General features: G+C 37.0%; 1 protein-coding gene across 9 annotated transcripts in view; it reads right to left on the reverse strand.

Annotated features, from left to right (window-relative positions):
* Positions 1-17,336, reverse strand: part of LOC103456697 (uncharacterized) — a 52,579-nt gene extending 35,243 nt beyond the window's left edge. For 3 of the 9 annotated variants that reach the window (XM_081601754.1, XM_081601755.1, XM_081601756.1), the window contains exons 1-3: positions 16,962-17,336; positions 15,692-15,888; positions 9,649-9,774 (exon numbers count right to left, since the gene is read on the reverse strand). In XM_081601754.1, coding sequence (XP_081457880.1) covers positions 9,649-9,774; positions 15,692-15,888; positions 16,962-17,055 — 417 coding nt within the window. In that variant the 5' untranslated portion in view covers positions 17,056-17,336. Of the gene's footprint in view, positions 1-9,648; positions 9,775-10,961; positions 11,023-11,134; positions 11,677-15,660; positions 15,889-16,663; positions 16,800-16,881 lie in introns of those variants that run through there. The other 6 variants (XR_532297.2, XR_014085406.1, XR_014085404.1 and 3 more) reach the window with 6 other exon arrangements.
* Positions 17,337-20,144: the final 2,808 nt, after the last annotated feature.

Here is a 20,144-nt window from a genome sequence, read left to right on the forward strand (position 1 = left end):
GTGAATTTTAAAACATGTTTGCTTGTGTATTTTTCAAAAACTGCAATGGAAACACTTTTTTCACATCAACAACAACCGGATGTTGCTACTGGTGGAAACGCCGAAGAAGAAGACGACAGGAAGTAGTATCTATTATAATAATAATAATGGCAACATATGTTCTTTAATGACTTACCGTGTGTGACTTTAATAGAAATACTGCATTTGTGAATTTGTATTTTTTTTACATTCGTGCAATATCGACAAAGGTTTGCTCACATTTGTCATAGAAAGCTTTGAGACTTCAATCAGTGGAGAATCCCACAACTTTCTCCAGTAGAATAGAAACAAAACTGAAGTTACTATCTCTCAACCTAAAGAGGAACAGCTTCAGTTAATGCAACTAGAAACCAGCGGTAAGGTTCAAAATCTGACTGTAGTGATGGACTCTGACCTGAACCTTCAGAGTCACATAAAGACAGTCACAAAGTCGGCCTTCTATCACCTGAAGAACATCTCCAGGATTCAACAAGATCTAGAGAAACTCATCAATGTGTTTATCTTTTAGTCGCACTGATTTCTGCAACAGTGTCTTCACAGGTCTGCCTAAAAATAATTGATCAGATCCAGAGTGCTGCTGCTGGCGTTCTGACTAAAACCAGGAAGCTATAGCACATCGTTCTAAAGTCCCTACACCGAGAGAATAAATCACTGAACCACAATGCATTAAAGATCTGCTGCATTCAGCTTCTATGCAGCACAAATCTGGAACAAACTTCCAGAAAACTGCAAAACAGACGAAACATTGACTTCCTTTGAATCAAAGCTAAAAAATAAGTTGAATTTTATTAGTTGTAACTGGAACATTGATCAACATTTTTTATGTGTAACTGATTGATAACTGCATTTGACAAACAGGAGGGCTCATTGCTTGCTTCATAATTGTTCACTGCATGTTTTTACGATGTAAAGCACTTTGAACTGCCTTGTTACTGAAATGTGCTGCACAAATAAGCTCAGACTTTAACAGATTTTCCATTGGTAGATTAAACTAAAACACAGCTGAGTGTCTATAATCTACAAGAAGCGCAGAAATTAATCACGCAAAAGAAGCTACCAACCCCACTGCACCGTCTTTGGCATCCCACATTTAAAAATAGGAAAGAAAATAATCAAAATGTAACATTTTTGTTGTTTCCTAACTTTCTGAAGCTGCGGTATACCTCCACGCTGACTCCTATTGAAGAGGCTGGATATTTGCAGTTGCTGGTAATCAGGGCTGCTTTGTTGTCTGCAGAAGACGGCTCTATGCTACTTCAGGAAGGGAACAAGAATAGCCTGAGTTTACGGTGTTTCACAGCTTTAATGCTTCCAGAGAGCGTTCAATAACAACAGCTAAAACGCCGTTCTCCATCGGTAAACGTGTGCATCCCTCCGATCGTCTCCACATGCGGCGTTACGAGCCAATAAATAGCCTCTGCATTCATCTGCAGCAGATAAAGCACAATCATCCTTCCATCGCTTTGCCTCTAACTGTTCGATGTGTGTTTTTATTCCAGACGTTTCTTTTCGGCTTGAACTTCCACAGCTGATCGCTTCTTCTCCTTCTTCCTTTTTTCTTTTCTCCATTCAACAGTTTCTGCTTTGTTTATGATTCAAGACATCCAAGGACCAGAAAATAACACGCATTTCCTTCGCTTCGCCGGTGAGAGTTTCAGGAGAAAAGGAAAGTGTGCCCTTGCTTTTGTTCTTGGGTCGGGTTAACGGGGGTGGAAAATGACTTGGGGACGAGTAAAAATAGCAAATAAACTCTAAACAAGAAGGAGTTCAATGAAAAGTTGACCTTTTATCAAACAGCAGGGATTTTTTTTTTACGCAGTTGAAAAAAGACAGTAGGAGATGCTAATTTCAAACTAGCTTAGTTTGCAAATGAACGTCCAATACAAAAAGAAAACCTGATCTTCTGTGAAATCCCTTAGTGCATCAATCTAACTGGATGTTTCCTTAAAGTTTCAGTTTGAATCAGCTGCCAGTGACGACGTTCCTGATTTCTAAAGATTAAATATCTTTTTTCTTTCTCCTGTGATTTCTAAATAGTTTCTCATTGATCTTGAGAAACAAGACATCTCTCACAATAAACTCCCAAAGATCTCCAATAAAACACCAGGAAGGTGAAAACGTGTGAAAACATTTTCTTAAAATAATGTCTCTGGATTGAACTGAACTTTACTGGTTAATGCAGCTGGGATTGGCACTACACTGCAAAAACACAAAATCTCACCAAGTAATTTTGGCCTAGTTTCTAGTCTAGAAATCTTAATACACTTGAAATAAGACAAACTAACTTAAAAGTAACTTTGTAGCAAGATATAGCCGGTTGTTTTAAGAGAATAATTCCTTAATATTGATGAGAACATTTTAGTTCCATTGGCAGATTATTTAACTTATAATAAAGACATGTTTCCCATTTTATTTGCTTTGTCTTATTCCAAGTGTATTAAGATATTTTCTCTTGAAACTAGACCAAAATTACTTGGTAAGATTTTGTGTTTTTGCAGTGTACAACCTGCAGTATCCTCAATGTTGTCTCAATATTTAGTCAAGCTTACAAATATTTTTGGTACATTGTGAATTTTGGAAACCATTTCTGTCAAGGTAAAGGTCAAATTCTAAGAAAAATCGTAAAAATCTAGAAAATTCTAAGATAATTTTCTAAAGTTGAGTTGCTAAAAGCTACTTTTAGGGTGTTTTCCCACCGGATAGTTTGGTAGACTAGGTTCGATTTGGGACCAAAATTACAACATTTTAAACAATTCCAGCCGCTGTGGTGGTGGTGGTTATCTTTCTCAGTGCACTGTGTCAAACAATCCAAACCCTTTTGAAAAGATTGTTCCTCTCCTCGCCTGTGGGGGCGCTGCATCAATAACCACTGAAGGAAATGACACAAACCCTCTAAAAAAGACACTGAGCACAACTTCCTGTTTCATGAAATGTAAACAGAAATGGAGTAGCGTCAGATTTTAGCAGTTGTAAGATTTCTCTTTTGTCGTTGGTCTTCTGCTAGTGCTAGCATTGCGGGTTTGTTTTGATTGTATTTACCCAGAATGCAGTGCGCTGTAGTCCAGTTCCTGCTCTTGGAGCGGACTCCGGTCCATTTGGCGTTCACGCATTTGAACACTTAGATTACGAATTCACAACTCCCCAAACAAACCAGACTTTCTGGACAAATAAACTCGAGTTTGATTAAAGTGAACTAAACAGGACTGGTGTGAAGGCAACCTTAGGTTAGCATTACAAACATGCTATGCTAGCAGGAGAAATTGCTCTTGGTCTTGTACCAAAGGCAAAAGAGAAATCCTGTAACTGCTAAAATGTGACGCCACTCCATTTTTGTGAAACAGGAAGTTAGCGTCTTCTTCAAAGGTTTTTGTGTCGTTTCCTTTAGTGGTTCTGGGTGCAGCGCCCCCACAGGCAAGGAGGGGAACAGGTGCACCATGAAAGAAAACCACAGCAGCTGAAAATGTAACATGTTGCGAATTTGGTCTCGAATCAAACCAGCAGCATCACTGCAGTAATTTGTTTATTTGTTTTTAATGTATTTCTAATATTGTATACAAAATGAAATCTGCAGAACGTGACGATTTTTTAAATCCAATCCATAACTAAAATAATCGTTAGTTGCAAATTATAAAAGGTTAAAGGGAAAAGCAAATGTGCAACAGCCAAAGTTTTGAATTAGTGATGTGAAAACACTCCAGCACGTCCTTAAAAGGTTAGAAGAACAAAAAAATGGAGTAGCTGCTGCTGAAATGTTATCATCGTCACCCATATTGTAAACTCATCACGATACCTCAATCACTGTAATAACCCTGGCAACCGAAACTCAGCGATGTCTGCTGGCCAGCCGGGCAAGCATTTATAAGATCTTGTGCCAGGCCCAGAAGTCTGACATTATTTGGCGGAGACAGTAGCTTGGCAGCAGCAGCGCTAACAGGAGGGGCACCGAGAAACTGACAGGCAGCCAACAAAACCCAACTACAGTAATGCCTTTAAACGACTTGAAAGTCAAACTAATGTCGCAGCGTCTTAGAGGAAATACGGTGCGGGAAAGTTAGGCTTCTGAACAAGAAAAAGCAACTGAATCAAATCAGAAAAGCTTCTGGTTTCTTTTACAACTTTAAAACAGAAAACCGGTAGCCGTCCATCTTCATTTCTCGACACATTTGGACCAAGAAGCTTCTTCCGCCGGTGCGTTTCATGTGGCTTTGAACCTGTGGAGAGTGTCATTTCTTTTCCAGCAGTGTGCATGTCAGGGACACGGCAGCAACAAGGTCCCCAAACGAAGGGATATTATTAAGGACTTGAGAGACAAGGCAGACGAGATGAGGGGCACAGTGGCAGGATTGTGTTTGTGGAAGATTAAGGCTCTTCAGGACGGACGGATGATGGATGGACGGGAGTCCTTCATCCATCAAAGCCTGTTTACATCACCTTTAAACAGGCCACAAGTCCTCCTCTGTTTGCTCTCTCTTAAAGGGACAGTGTGGATTTTTATTTCATCTCATCTTCTGTAGACGATACAGCTGGATGTGTTAGAATATTAACAAAATGTTTCTTTAATTTAAACACAAAACAGCTGAGTAATCGATTTATTTCTGTTCATTTTCTGACTAATAAGGCTTATAGGGAGCAAAAAACCCAAACTGAATGTACAAGGCTTCTTTTTGTTGCTTTTTAGGATTCTTTATGCCCTGATAGTCCGGTAGATTTGGTCTGATTTGAAACCAAAATAGAAAGATTTGTTACATTTTTAACTGCAATCTGTTCCCCTCCTCGCCTGTGGGGGCGCTGCACCAAGAAACAACTGAAGGAAACGACACAAAAACCTCTGAAGAAAATGATAAACGCAACTTCCTCTGTCACAAAAATTGAGTAACGTCAGTTTTTTGCAGTTGTATGATTTAATTTACGCATTTGGCAAAGACTACAAGTCATTTCTGCTGCTAGCGCTAAGCTAACACGTTTGTTTTGGTAGTATTTACCCAGAATGCCCTGCGTTGTAGTCCACTTCCTGCTGCAAGACAATAATTTTTGAAAAACGAACATTTTTGCTATAAAAAAAAAAGCAAAACATTATTTTATTTATAAAGTTTCCAACATAAAGACAAGATCTAAAAAAGCATCTCGTACTGTTAGTGTCATTTTGTTGCGAAAATGTCTTGCAATTATTCCATTAAAAATAAGGACAATTCAATTTATTGTTTAGATTTTTAAAAATTTGTTTATTCTTTAACATTTTCAACCAAAGTTAAAAGGATCCAAACAGCACACTGACCTAGATGATTGATGCAGCATCTATTAGCATCTAGGCTAATAAATGCTGCCTACATTTTTAAAAGGTTTTTAAACTTATTTTCTTCCAGGGCAATTATTAATTAGAACTGTTAATATACTTAAAATTAATTTTCATAAGTACCAAAGTCATCCTACTTAAATAAATTGTAAAGAATCACATGAATTATGTTTATCTTAATTTTCGGATTAAATGTCATAATGGCTTGCCTTATTGATGGATCAAATTGGAAAACATTCATGCAGGTCACCAAAAAAAAAGCCATATGGAGCCGTTTACCCTCCACCTCCCACCTGTTTTCTTCTGCTGAATCGGCGTTTTCACGCTGCATTACATCACTACATTTTAAACCCGTCATTTCCCCTGAAATGTGACACCCTACTCTCTCCATCATTCATTCGTTTAACGGTAAACACGTCCCGCTGTCCGCTCGGTTCCGACGGAGCCCAAATGAGACGGGGCCGCTTCCTGCCTTGGTGGCGTTCCAGCCGTTATCAACAGTCAGACTTTTATCTGATTGCTTTCATTTCGTGGGCTTGAACCGCGAGGCGCCTTTTCAGAAACAGGAATTCAAAGCGAGCTTTCCGAACTGTTTTCACCAGTTCACAAAGAGCAGCCTTATTTCAGGATCCCAAACTGGTTTCTTATTAGAGATCCCAGACTCATAAAAATTCCCTTTGAGGTTGGTTTATGGCGTTTCCCCTTATTTATAATGACTATTTCCCCGCAGTTTTAAAGCTGTATTTGAAATGCGGTTTGAAGTGAAAAGATTCTGCTTTTTTCTATTGTTCTAAGCAGTGTTGAATCAAATCTGGAGGAAAAGATATTCCCATATACTTAGAGTGCACTGCAAAAACACAAAATCTAACCAAGTAATTTTGTTTAAAATATCTTCGTACACTTGAAATAAGACAAAACTTTCAGGTAAATTTTCAACACAATATTGGAGCTTAATTCCACTGGCAGATTATTTCACTTATTACAAGACATTTTCCCATGCTAGCTTTATTGCTAGCTAGCTAGCTAGCTAGCTAGCTAAAAAAATACTATAAATTCTTTAAAGGCAGGATTATTTAATCTCATATATTATTGTGGGCTAAATTACAAGAATTGTCTGTAAAGCTAACAAGTTTACAGACAACTTGTTAGCTTTGTTGCTAATTTGTTAGCTAGCTCTGTTGCAAGTTAGTTATCAAGCTTTGTTGCAATCTAGTTAGTTAGCTTTGTAGCTAGCTAATTAACTACACTGGCAGATTAGTTCACTTATTATTAGACATTTTCCCTATGCTATAAGTGAAATAATCTGCCAGTGGAGCTAGTATTTTTAGCTAGTTACTTAGCAACAAAGCTAGCATGGAAAAATATCTTGCAATACATGGTTAATCTGCCTATGGAACTAGCATTTTGTAGCTATTTAGGTCACAACAATGCTAGAATGGAAAAAGTGTTTTGTAACAAGTGTAAAATCTGAAAGTGGATCTAGTAAATCTTAGCTACTGAGCTAGCAACAAAGCTGGCATGGGAAATTGTCTACATGGAAAAATCTGCCTGCAGAACTAGCATTTTTAGCTAGTTAGGTTGCAATAAAGCTAGCATAGGAAAATGTCTTGTAAGTGAAATAATCTGCCAGTGGAAGCTCGTATTTTTTAATCAGTGTTGAGGAATTATTACTTGTAAGCTAATTTTGTCTTATTTTAAGTGTACTAAGGTATTTCTAGTAGAAACTAGACAAAAATATTTGGTAAAATCTTGTGTTTTTGCAGCGTCTTTCACATTTCATTCACTTAAAAAAGACACTCGAAGTGGTTTCTTTGAACACAAACGAAGCTGGTGTCTAATTCACTCTTGAAGGGTTATTACTAGAACTCCCTCGTCTTCGTCTCTTCTTCACGCAAATATGATTACAGATATCAGCACTTACGTACATAATTATTAGAAGCTCTCGAGGATGGACCGCTTTTATTCTTCGGACTATTGTAAATATTAACCTTTGCCCCCTTTTCTCTCCGCTGCTATATTCTCAGATAATATTGAATTCCTTTATCTCCCTCTTGCAGTTACCTATATAATGCCGACCTGTTTAACCAGTCATCTACAGTGGGCCTGGTCGGCCACAAAGCAGCTTCCCAGGAGGAGCTGCATTATTCAGCACCGCTCTCTGGCTTCTCTCGGCCCGGTAATCTCCGCGCCAGCAGGTCCGCAGAGGAAAACGGGAAGACCTCCGCTGCGGGTTCCTTCATGAAAAGAAACCCACGAAGGCGCTTTGTGGAAGACAACAAAATGTAAAGGAGAAATTACACGCTCCGTAGTTTTCACTACCAACTTTGCTTGTGTTGTAAAATTCAATTTGATGGACTGTATTTCCATCATTTGCTGGTGAGATGTGAAATATCTGCAGACAAAGCTTCATTTTTCCTCTCTTTTTCAGTGATATGGCTCATCAAGTGCAAATATCAAATGAAATGCAGCTTTTGTTGCCATTTAACTGGAGCCCTTTATTGATCCCTGAGGGGGATTCAGTGTGTGGATGTATGGAAATATGCAGCGTGTTGAACGCTTTTTATTCTTTATTCACTCCAGTGGTTTTAAAATTATAGCCTAGAAAAGTAAAACATACAAAGAATCTGGCCAATTTTAAAGACAACGCACTAAAAAACAGCAACACAATCATTTGTTGACAAGACAAAATATTAAATTAGATCATAATACTTATTACTCAGATCAACAGAGAGTCAAAACTTGGCAAACTATTCCTTGGGACTTGACTTGGACTCACCTCTCAAGACTTGAGACTTAAGTTGGAAAAACTGACTGACTTGTCCCTCATATCTCAAATCAAGACTCAAGTGTCTGAGTGGAGAGCTCAACTCAAGTCTCTGAGGGTAAGTCCAAGTCAAATCTTGGAGGGATAAGTCCAAGTTAAGTGACATTGACACTTGGACAAGACTTTGAAAGTCAAGTCTCGTCTTTTCAAGGCAAATCAAGTCTCAAGTCTTTGAGGGACGAGTTTAAGACAAGTCTTAAACCTTTCAGAGTCGAGTCGAAGAGTTGACTTGGACTTGTCCCTCTTCTTTTGGGACCTGTCTTGGTCTCACCTCTCAAAGACTTCAGCATTAAGTTGGAAAAACTGACTTTGACTCGTCCTTCGAGTCTCAAGTCAAGTCTCAAGTGTCTGAGAGGCAAGTCCAAGTCAAATGATTTTGACGTCGATACTTAGACAAGACTTGCAAAGTCAAGCATTGTCTGTCCAAGGCTAGTAAAGTCTGAACTCTTGGGGGGAAAGTCCAAGTCCAGGCAAGACTTGGGACTTTACTGGGGAGGATTTCCGTCAAGTTCAGGAGTTACTGGCCGTTCGTCCAGAAGAACGTTTCCGTCTTCACTTGACTTGGACTCGATCCTCATAGAGACTTGAAACTTGTCTTAGACTTGCCTCTCAAATACTTAAGACTTGACTTGGACCCACAACTAAGACACTCGAGACTCAAGGGAGCAGTCCAAGTCAATTTCTCCAACTTAAGTCTCAAGTCTTTGAGAGGCGAGTCCAAGCCAGGTCCCAAGTCCTTGGACTCGTCGCTCGAATATTTGAGACTTGACATGGACTCAGCTATCAAAACCCTGACACTTGACTTGGACTTACGCCTCAAACACTTGAGAATTAAGTTTTAAAATTTTACTTTGATTTGTACCTCAAGTCAAGTCTCAGGTCTTTGAGGATCGAGTCTAAGTCAAGTGAAGACAGAAACGTTTTCCTGGAAAAACGGCCAGTAACTCCTGAACTCGGTGGGAAATCCTCCCCAGTAGATTTAAGGCTTTTTCACAGCCTCACAGTGTTTGGTGAGTTATGATTAAACCCATTTTCTGCTTTTATTTCCCGACATTAAACAGTTTGCCAGGTCGACTCGTGACTCGTTATTGTTTGTCCGCTCCATCCAGATGAAATACCACCAGAAAAAAAAAACAGAAGCAGAATATCTGGAGCAGTGATAAGACGGCGATATGGATCTCAGGTTGCGATTATGAAGCATCACGCTTCCACTAATGACCTCATTACAAGGCAGCACAGGAGGATTTTTAAGTTTAATCAAATTCCTTGCAAAAATAAAGCTGCTATATTAAATTTCTCTCTTTAAAAATACCCACCTTGAAACTTCTCTGACTCTCTGGTGAAATGAAGTTACAGAGTTGAAGTAAAACAAGAAGAAAATGGTAATTTAATTCAAGGAGACATTCACAGTTAATATTAGTCTAAAAACGCGCCTCATAAATACAGGAAATAAGAAGTGAGGCTTTGCGGTAATAATAATCATCCCACTCACAGGAATAACAGTCATTACAGGAACGATGCGCCCAGGCGACCTCAGCGGAGGGGAGACAGGATTTCCCCCTGCGCCATCAAACTCAAAACCAAGGACGAAGTAAGGGTGGAGAGTTTTCTCTACCTGCTGACAAAGGGGAAAAGATGATCACTCTAAATGCCGAGCACTAAATCTTTCACACTTGTCAAGTCCACTTTGTTCCTGCTGCCGGAGCCGACCCCTCTCTGCATCAGCAGGGATCCGGCCTTGGACGTCAGAACAAAGGGGGAGGAAGGCCAAGATGGAGGCTAAATTTATAACCCACCTTTATGCTTCAATGAAACCCGCAGGCAGAGCCGGACAGAGGGAACCAGTTACATTTACTCTATTACATCTACCTCTGTAACGTTTTGGAAAAAATTTACTTTTAGGAACGTTTTCACTACACTGTACTTTTTCATTTCATTTCATTTATTAACAGTCAAAAAAGAACAAGAAAACAAAATAGAATGAGACAAACTTAAGAAATAAAATGTAAAACTAATTATTTTGCCCATGTGACATGCAATTTTATATTTTCTGTTCCAAAAGGAGCAGGTAGAAGATACATCTTATAATATCCTGCCCCTTTCATACTTGTCGATGTATTATTAATTAACTTTCAGAACATCAACAAGAGACAACTTGTTTCCATTTTTCATTATGTTTAACTATGTACAATTATTTTAAGTACTATTTATATAATCATTTACATTATAAACTATTAAATATAGCATAATATATATATATGCTATATTTAAGCCACAGCTTAAATACAGCATATTTTGAAATTTACTTTTACTTGAGAAAAATTTCAGGATTTTCTACCCACTGAATGAAAAACAAAAGATATTTTAACCAAAAAGTCATCAGACACAGACACCTGCAGTTTTATATTTTGATCCATCTAATTCTGTAATTTTTAAATATTAACTGTTAATTTCTCTCATTAAATTCAAAACGTTTGTCTCAAATATTAGAGGTTTGTTACACAAATAAGCGTACGGTGCTACAGACAAAATTAAAATTTGGTTTGAGTATAACATCTAGCCAATAAAACCAGATTGCCAGCTTTACTCAAAACACCACTGATCAGAGTAAAAAAAGAAGCAGCACATCCGTTAGCTGAAATGACGTGAGAAGCTAATGCACGTGTCCGCTAGCTTAAATGCTAAACATGCTAACAGCTCAGATGCAACATTTCGATCAACTGAAAGTATAGTTGTGTTTTAAGTATTTATACACTGTAAATATATGCTCCTGCGTGTGAAATAATACTTTTTTTACGAACTTACATGTTGTGCTCCGCCGAATAAACAGCTGCAAACGGTCCTTAGAACAGTAATGCTAAACCGGAAGTACAAACTCTGTGACTTCCGGTTTCCCGATTTTCAAAATTTAACTGAATAAACAATATTAACCACACCAAAAATACGTGTGACACTCAACAAACAACAATGGCTCTTTATAAAATAAAATGTTTTATTGGTGTTTTGTAATATTTACATCACCTGAGAAACTGAGTTTGGGTTTTCATTAGCCGTTAGCCACAAAGTCACAGTGATAAACCCTTGAAATATATCCATATGAAAGACACAGTACACATAAAAAGAACATATTACATGTTGATTTAGTCCAGTTTAAGATGATATATGACCTAGAAAACCATAGAACATTCTTCTTTGTGACAACATCTATACCATATAGAGCAGTTCTGCACAAGCAAAGTCATTTTGACTATTTTCTTCTATCAAGCTTCAGTCCTGCAGATATATTTCAGCTCTGTACGTTGACAAGAATGACCTTGTATCGCCTGCACAGCAACATGTTGGGGTATATTAACTTCCATTTTGTGAAATGATGTCAAAACAACTATTATACACTTGGGTGGCAATGTGATTGTCACAAGGTTAGATAGCTCATATAAATGAAAAATAAAGTCTCTGAAGCATGCTGGGTGCAGTTTCCAAGGGCTCGGAGAAGACAAGACAATTTCAGCTGAGATTTCCACTGCAGAGATACAGAAGATGGTTGTGGTTTGAGTTTGAAAACCACAACTTTTATGGTGAAACACCAAAAAATGACTTAGAATAATTCTTTAAATCAAATTATACTGGGTTATTGTAATGAAAAAAACAAAAAAATTAACTCCAGTCATGTTTTATGTGTTGTGTTTTGTGTTTTCAAGAGCCTGGATTTTGGGACTGTATGATTAGCTGACTTTTCAAATGGTTGAATACTGCAATTGTATTTTTATAATATACATAGTTCATAGAACATTGTGTTTATTGTTGAGGAGATAAAAGAAAAACAAGAAAATCAGACTATATTAATATTAGCACTTTTAATTTCATGAATTTTGTGACCCAGTTTACCAATTTGGACACCGCTAATGTAGATAAACACATAAATAGAATCTTCAACTATGTGCTTTAGTGTTATTTTATCAAACTAATCAAAACCATTTCATTCGGAATAATGACAAATTACATCAATATGAAAAATGTTTAATATTTAAAGGGACCTCTAATGCAAAATTCACACTTTGCTCATTTTTGTTCTTCTATTCTGTTTGTACTGCTTCTAAAAATACCGCAAGCATTGAAAAAAAAACACCCAGCCATTTTTTTGGCAATAAGTTAATATTTATTGGTCTAGAAAATGAGCCGTTTTAAAAATGTAACGTCACAAAGACACCTAGCAACCCAAACCAAGCCCAGCCCGTTACCTAGCAACCCAAACCAAGCCCAGCCCGTTACCTAGCAACCCAAACCAAGCCCAGCCCGTTACCTAGCAACCCAAACCAAGCCCAGCCCGTTACCTAGCAACCCAAACCAAGCCCAGCCCGTTACCTAGCAACCCAATCTAAGTTCCACCATGTTTGGTCAGCTGGTTTTACTGCTGTACAATGGCTGCTGGAAAAGACAAATGTTTTGTTGTTAACTTATCACCTGAAACCACTCGCTGTGTTCTTGTTGGTTGAGCAGGAGGCTCTACTTCTGCTTTTCAAAGATGTACGGTTGTATAATTTTGCGTCTGTTAAGTGACATGATGCCCTGAAACAGCTCATTCTGACTAAAATCTCATTATATAAGAATTATTTTGTGCATAAAATAACTGTCCTAATCTGTTCAAGGAAGCATAAATGGTTATATTTAATTTCAAGAAGCACTCACCAAATGCAGAGAAAGATATTAACGTTATATTAACATTTTAACAGTTTTTAATGGACAGTCTGATCAATACTTTCTGCCACAAGCGGCTGTTTGAAGTACATTTGTTATCTTGATGTCTCCAAAAATCAAAATAAGTTCAGCACCTCTGCTCTAAAGTCTCTTACAGGGATTTTTAAATGTGATTTTCTTTCAATATCAGTAACAGTGAAGATGATTTTACATCTTTTTGGGAAATAAATCAGGAAACTCCTTTGACTGCATTGCAAGAGTTTATCCAATTTAAAGATTTTTGTGAAGCTGCAGTGTTTTTGTACTGCACAGATCCCTGAACAGCACAGATGTCGCAACTAAGAAATGGTTGTTGTTATCTTTCCGAAAGAGATCTCTGTGTCATATCAGTAGAAATGTATTTCCAGGCACCATAGAGATGCAAACTGGGAGACTAAGAATATCAGCTCTCCAGTTTTGGAAACTTTAATAGCTGACAGGCTTAAATAAGCTTACTCCTGAGGTGAATTTAAAATTCTGGCATATCTGTAGCAGCGACTTCTGCAGACAAGCAGATTTATCTCCTTTCTGCTGTATTTGCTGTGACCACATCATGGCACTGTAAGCGATAAGGAGCCTGGTGAAAGAGTGAGAGGGATTTATCTGCAGCAGTGCTGAGTGGGGAGCTGATAACGGGGCTAACCCAGATGACTTGTTTTGACAGAAAACGACAGGAAGACGGAAAAAAAAGCAAAGAAAAACTGTGTTAACAGCATTATGTAAAACAGGGAGACACGTTCTAATCACGACGACCCGAAAAAATGTCTTCTGGAGAGGGAGTGATGAGGAAGTTAAGAGTTGTAAAAAATCAGCAGAAATTAAGAAGGCGTGAGGGATTTATCTGCGTTTCCAGTAAAAGGGAAGACAGGTTGGCTCAGGTCAGATAATAAGAATTTAAAAAAAGAAATAAAGAAAGAAAGTATTAACATCTCTAACGCTTACAGCTTCATTTGGATTGACTCAGAAACATGGGGAAAAGATCTCAAAAGAGCAAGATGAATGTCTTCAGTTAGCCCTAAAGGTGACTGGAACAGTTTCTAATAATTTATAGACAAAACATTTTAATTACATTTTATTTCAGATAATGAGAGTCAGAATGAGCCGTTTTAAAAACTACTGTCACTTTAATTACAAATAAGCTGCTGCTGGCCACGCCCCCCTACTCAACATTTACACTCGCATGTGAAAATGGCTCCAAACCGATGCATAAATATACAACTACACATCATTGAAAAGTGAAAATGGAGCCTCCTGCACAACCAACAAGAATCCAACAAGTGGTTTGTGGATGGTAAATCAACAACTAAATACTTGTGTTTTCTAGCAGCCATTGTACAGCGCATACAGTGATAAAAGCTGCTGGTTGCTAAGTGACGTGCTAGGCTGGGGTTGCTAGGCGACGGGACAGCACCTGCTAATTTGTGACTTATTCGGGAGATATTTGAAACGGCTCATTTTACAGACACCAAAAAAGTTATTGTCATAAAATAGCTGGTTTTAGCTAGCAGTAGCTACCAATATACACTAATTTATTAGCTAGCTTTGGTGCTAGCTAGTAAGCTAGCTTTGATGCTAGTAAACTAGCTAAAAATACCAACTCCACTGGCAGATTATTTCACTTACAAGACATTTTTCTCATGTTATAAGTGAAATAATCTACCAATATAATTAGAATTTTGTAATCAATATTAAGGAATTATTGATTTAAAACAAGCTGCTATATGTTGATGAAAAGTTATTTGTAAGTTAGTTAAGATTTTGTGTTTTTGTAGTGCAGGTCTTAGATTTTATTCAGAATGGTTTTAGAAAGTCTTAAATTTGAGTTTGTGAAACCTGCAGAAATCCTGGTGAAGATCAATTTACACAATTTTGGAAACGTTCACAACTACATTTAGATTAATCAGAGATTGAGATATTTTTACATTTAAATTTATTAAGGTGAGGTTTTCAAACCCGTTTAACCACCAAGCATGGCGGTGGCAGTATCAACTTTAGTCAGAGGCTTCCTTTGAGGTGACGTAACACAGACTGCTGCAGGAGATCCTTCCTGCCATTGCAGGAAATTCCACAACATTTAATTTCACTCTGATTTATTAAAGAATTAAAAAAATTGAATTAAACATTTGAGTGTGTATTGATTAGGAGAAATCTGCTTGATTAGGTATTGATGTTCCCTTTTTATGAATACAAAACTAGACCAGTTTGTTTCAAATTATCACACGTTTGCTTTCAGATTGAAAAGCTTCAGTCTTTATTTAACAACACGAAATTGCAGCTTTTCATGAAACAGGGCTGGCTTTTTAAGGACCCATTGAGCATAAAAAGAAGAGAGAAGTACTGCTAAGATAATTATTATTCAGCCGCCTTATAGAGCTGCCCAGCTGGAGTTTTAAAAACAGAAAGTTCTCACATCCCACTGTGAATATATAAAGCGAAGCTGCTCACTTTGAGACAACTTTAAGAGAAAGAGATCGTCTCTTTGAGAAATTTCTGCTGAAAACTAAATGAAATTGCTGTTTATCCTTCACTTTGTTTTCTGCTGTTTTGCAACTAATCTAATGAAGATGCTGTTATTCTGCGCGCGAGGAGAAATCTGTGTTCTCCTGTGCAGCAGGAGGCTCATATCTCACAGGCTTACCCTTTCATAATGAAAGGTGTGGAGGCATCTGTTTCTGGAGGCAGTAATTACGTTATTGTATAAGATAAACAAAACAACTTATAATGAGAAACCACATAAATTCACAGAGAAGCAGACAAAAAACTCACACACCTTTGATCACTGGAAACGGATGCAAATTTACCTTCTCTGCGTCTGCAAAACGCCCCGAATCTGGAAAGATGCTAATTATCTCTGCACAGAAAACGCCTGCTGAACGCAGGACTGAAACCAAGACGGAGCGGAGCGAGTGTGTGTCCAGACTGCGGAGAGCGGCACCAACATCTGGCCGAAACTTGACCTCGGCTGGATAAAAGGTTTGGCTCGATACTCGCTTCTCTTCTGCGCCAAGAAACAGAGGAAAGGAAATAAAAGTATTAGGACAAATCATAAGATTTATCTGTAAATGCTGCTGAAACAAGCTGCAGTATTTAATCAGAGGAAAACTGTTGATGCATATTTAAAAGTCCTGTAGAGGATCAAGTGTAATATTATTAACAATATATTTGTTTGTAGACAAAAGTAAACATTTAATTAATAAAAAGGTAGTTAAATTTAAGACTGTTGCAGCCTACAATTACTTACTATGTTTTGAATTTTTTAAGCTTTAATTTGAAATAACATTATGTTACAAAAAAATTGGCATTTCTACACATAATCTTTTCTTTCCTTCACTGCAAAAATACCAAATCTCAGCCAGATTTTGTATTTGGTGCGATTTTTATTTGCGCTAGAAACTAAACCAACTAACTTTGGTTTAGTTTCTGGCACAAATAAAAGTTTTAAGTAAATAATTCTTTAATATTGTTGAAAAGTTCTGATGGCAGATAAATTAACTTATAACATGGAGAAAATATCTTGTTATAAGTGAAACAATCGGCCTTTGGAACTAAAACTTTTTCACCATGATTAAGGAATTATTTACATAAAACACGCTGTTTTCACCATGATTCCTTAATCATGGTGAAAAAGTTTTAGTTCCATAGGCCGATTGTTTTATCTTGGTAAAAAATACTTTAAGTTAGTTTTGTCTTATTTAAAGTTTACTAGAAACTAGACCAGAAAGTTTGTGTTTTTGCAGTTTTCTTTTTCTCATTAAGTTCTAATCTGTCCTTACCTGCATGTCTCCTTCCTTCCTGACTTTTTCTAATCTGTGAATAATTTCTTCACAGAAATTGTGTGGAGAGCAACACTGAGAACAACTTCTGCAGCAAAATTAAAGAGGATTTGGTTTATTCCTGGCATTAACTAACCTGCAAGGGATGTAAAATACGGAAAACAACATTAGTATTCTTGCTAACTAGCTTAATATAATAACATGGATTAGCTAGTCACCTGTTAGCTAACATTATCGGCATGGAGAAGCGTTACTCGACTTATTCGGTTTGTTTGGAAGAAAACAATAAGTTTTTTGCCTTTTGGTTCTGGCTGAATATGAGCCTCCACTCTCAGATCCACAGGTGTAACGGGCGGATTTACGGGTAGCACAGATAAACAGAACACCGGCATGTTTGCACTCCTGGTGCATTTAAGGACGACTCGGAAAATCACGTTACCGCATCTTAATAATAAATAATCGAGCAAAGTAAAAGATATTTTTATGGATAATGAAGAAAAACATCACAACCTCTCCATTCTGCTCACTACAGCGGCATTGCCCCTTTTCCTCCAAAAAAACTTATAAATGTGGAGATTAATCTCAGAAATTTTCTAGACAAAACATAAAGATGCTTCGCTTTACCATATATGGAAAATATGTCCCGGAACTACAAGACCCATGTTGTTAGCTCTGTGAGTGATGACGACGTATTACGGTCACCGTACTAAAAAAAATGAGTAGTAAATTTCAGCCACAAAAAAAATCTCTAAAATTTTCTAGAAAAAAAGTGAAATTTCTGTTTAAAAAGTCAAACATTTGCAAAAAAAAAAAAAAAAAAAGGAGGAAATTTCAGACATTTTGAGATGAATCTTAAAATAAAAATAAAAAAAAATTAAAAAACTTACATTTCTGAAATTTTCTCAAATTTTGAGATGAATTTCAGAATTTATTTTTACAAAAACTTGGAAATTTCTAAGTTTGAAAAGACAAAAATTTGCTAAGAAAAGTTTACATTTTTATATAAATCAGAAATTTTGGAAAATGCTGGAAAATGTCTGGGTTTGAAAAGTCAAAAAATTGCCTTAAAAAACATTAATTTGGAGATTAATTTCAGAAATTTTCAAAGAAAAAAATTACGTGGAAATTTCTAAGTTTCAAAAGTCGAACAAGAATTAAAGGAACGAAGAATTTTGGAAATTTTCTGAGATTAAAATTTCTGATTTTTGTCTAACAAATTTTTGACTTTTCAAGGTAACATGGAAATGACCCAGTTTTGTCTCAAATTCTTCAAAAAATTTATGAAAATGCAATACATTTTTTATTTTCTTGCAAATTTATGAGCTACGTCTCAAAATTTAAGTTTTTTTCTGGAAAATATTCTACTTTAAAAACTCAAAAATTTCCAAAATTATTATTCTAAAAACTTCTGAAGTTTTATTCTAGAAAATTGCAAAAAGTGAGGCATGTCTTTCTCCATTAACAACAAACACATGGGCAGATGTTACCTCCATGTCCAAATATCATTATTTCTTCTTCCTGAGCTGCATAGAACAGATTGCCTTCTGCCGCCATTGAACCTTTGACCTTTTTGTTTTTATATGGGCCCAAAAAGCACCAGGCCAACCTGACAGCCTTGAATGTTCCTTGGCTGGTAAGGCTTGTGTGGTGACATTCAACCGTCTCCCAGGAGGGGGTTTTCTTGGCGCAGACTCTGCGTTTTACAAGGTCCCCCAGTCTCAGGCAGTCCACAAGCAGGTGGGGATAATAATTAAGTATGATTACAAGACATTAATCCATCCAAAGAGTGACAGCCACAGCTGCAGCAGCATTATACAGGCCCTGCAGGTGACTCCCAGCAGGCTCGGCAGCAAAGGCAGGCATCCTTTCAGCAGCATTTATATTTCAGTCAGTGTTTTGATTCGGCACAGACTTCAAAAATGATGCAGCACCATGAAGGTAAAGCTAAAGCAGCCTAATGCTTAAGATGCAAAATATATTTATCCAGTCTCTTTTATTCTACCACAAACATTTTCTTTCTTTTTTAAAAAGACGTACTTTTACGCTTTCATTTTATCTTAAATGAAAGTTGTAAACAGCCCAAAAAAAAAATCAGACGTCTTTTAGAAATGAGATCTGTTTTCCTGGCCTTGGTTAAAAACAGCTTTGTTTTCTGCAGAAATATGTTTAGTTTTTTCCTGTGAAAAGACAAACAACTAAAAAAAAGCACTAAATGAAGTCCAGCTGCTTCAGATTTTTTAAAACATTAATTTGATGTACAACACATCTGCTATTCTTAGCAAAACAAAGTTTGTATTATAAATTATAAAGCAAAAACGCCACAATAACAACAATAAGTTAGCGACAAAACAGGTTCAGACTAATTAGCTACTACCTAGCTTACTAGCTAATGAAGCTAACTGCTTAGTTTAAGCTAATTGTTCCTCAAGCTAATAGCTACCCATGCTAATATATACTCTAGCTATGCCAAGTTAGGCTACTCATGCTATCAAGTAGTCAGTTTGGCTGTTGCTTAAGCTAACAGCCATCTTGCTATGTAGCAAAGTAATGCTAAACATCGTCAAGTCCATAAATAAGAACACTTTCAGAAATAGAGAGGTTTCGTCCTACAGCAGTATTTAAATGCAAAAAATATTTAATTTTTCAGAGTTGCCCTCATTCAACATATATAAAACTTGCTTTTGAAAAACTAATATGCGTATTGTTTGACAAATAACCCAATTTGGGCCTTTTCTACAGAAAAAGTCGTATGTAAACTTCACCATAAGAAGAATTACCTAAACTCTGGTTTAAGACACTACTTTTGCTATGAAGGATAAAAAAGGCAAGTTTGCTATTAGGTAATTAGTGGGATAAGGTCCATCTATATCCATTGGCAGTGGCTGACAGCTGGAAGCTGTTAGGCATGTGAAAATGGATTTCTTCTCACTGTGAAACTAATTATGGACATACTAGCTTAGTGGGAGATCTCGGGTTTGGGTCTGCAGCACACCCCACGGCGTGTGCATAGCTAACAGACACATCGGCAGCAGGTCAGCCCAGATCATGGCTCGGAAATTTAAACTGACCAGGAATTTTACACATTAAACAAAGATAATGGAAGAAGTTTGAGAGTGTCTTGCATAAGTATTGCTAAACTTTTATCTTTTTCAAATGTAAATAGATTAACACAAAGTGAAGTTAGTGTTTCACCAACTAAAATTTAAGACTTTTTAAGATCATAATAAATGAAATTTAAAACCTCTATCTCTAGAGAAACTAGAAAGCTCTCTACTCTACTTAACTCTCTACTTAAATCTCTACTTAACTAGAAAGCTAAGTAGTGGTTCCCTTGCATGGCTACTAATTAGTGTGGGCTCATTTAGTCATTTAGTGGCTTTTGCACTTTGGGTCAACAGAAGGTAAAGCCACACAGAATGCTTGCATGAGAATGCTTTAGCCTGGGTTGCTATGATGCTACATAGCTTGCAGTTTGAACAGC

The sequence above is a fragment of the Poecilia reticulata genome, chromosome 20 (genome assembly GCF_904066995.2).
Source record: "Poecilia reticulata chromosome 20, P_reticulata-male-v2, whole genome shotgun sequence".
In the NCBI taxonomy this organism is placed as follows: domain Eukaryota; kingdom Metazoa; phylum Chordata; class Actinopteri; order Cyprinodontiformes; family Poeciliidae; genus Poecilia; species Poecilia reticulata.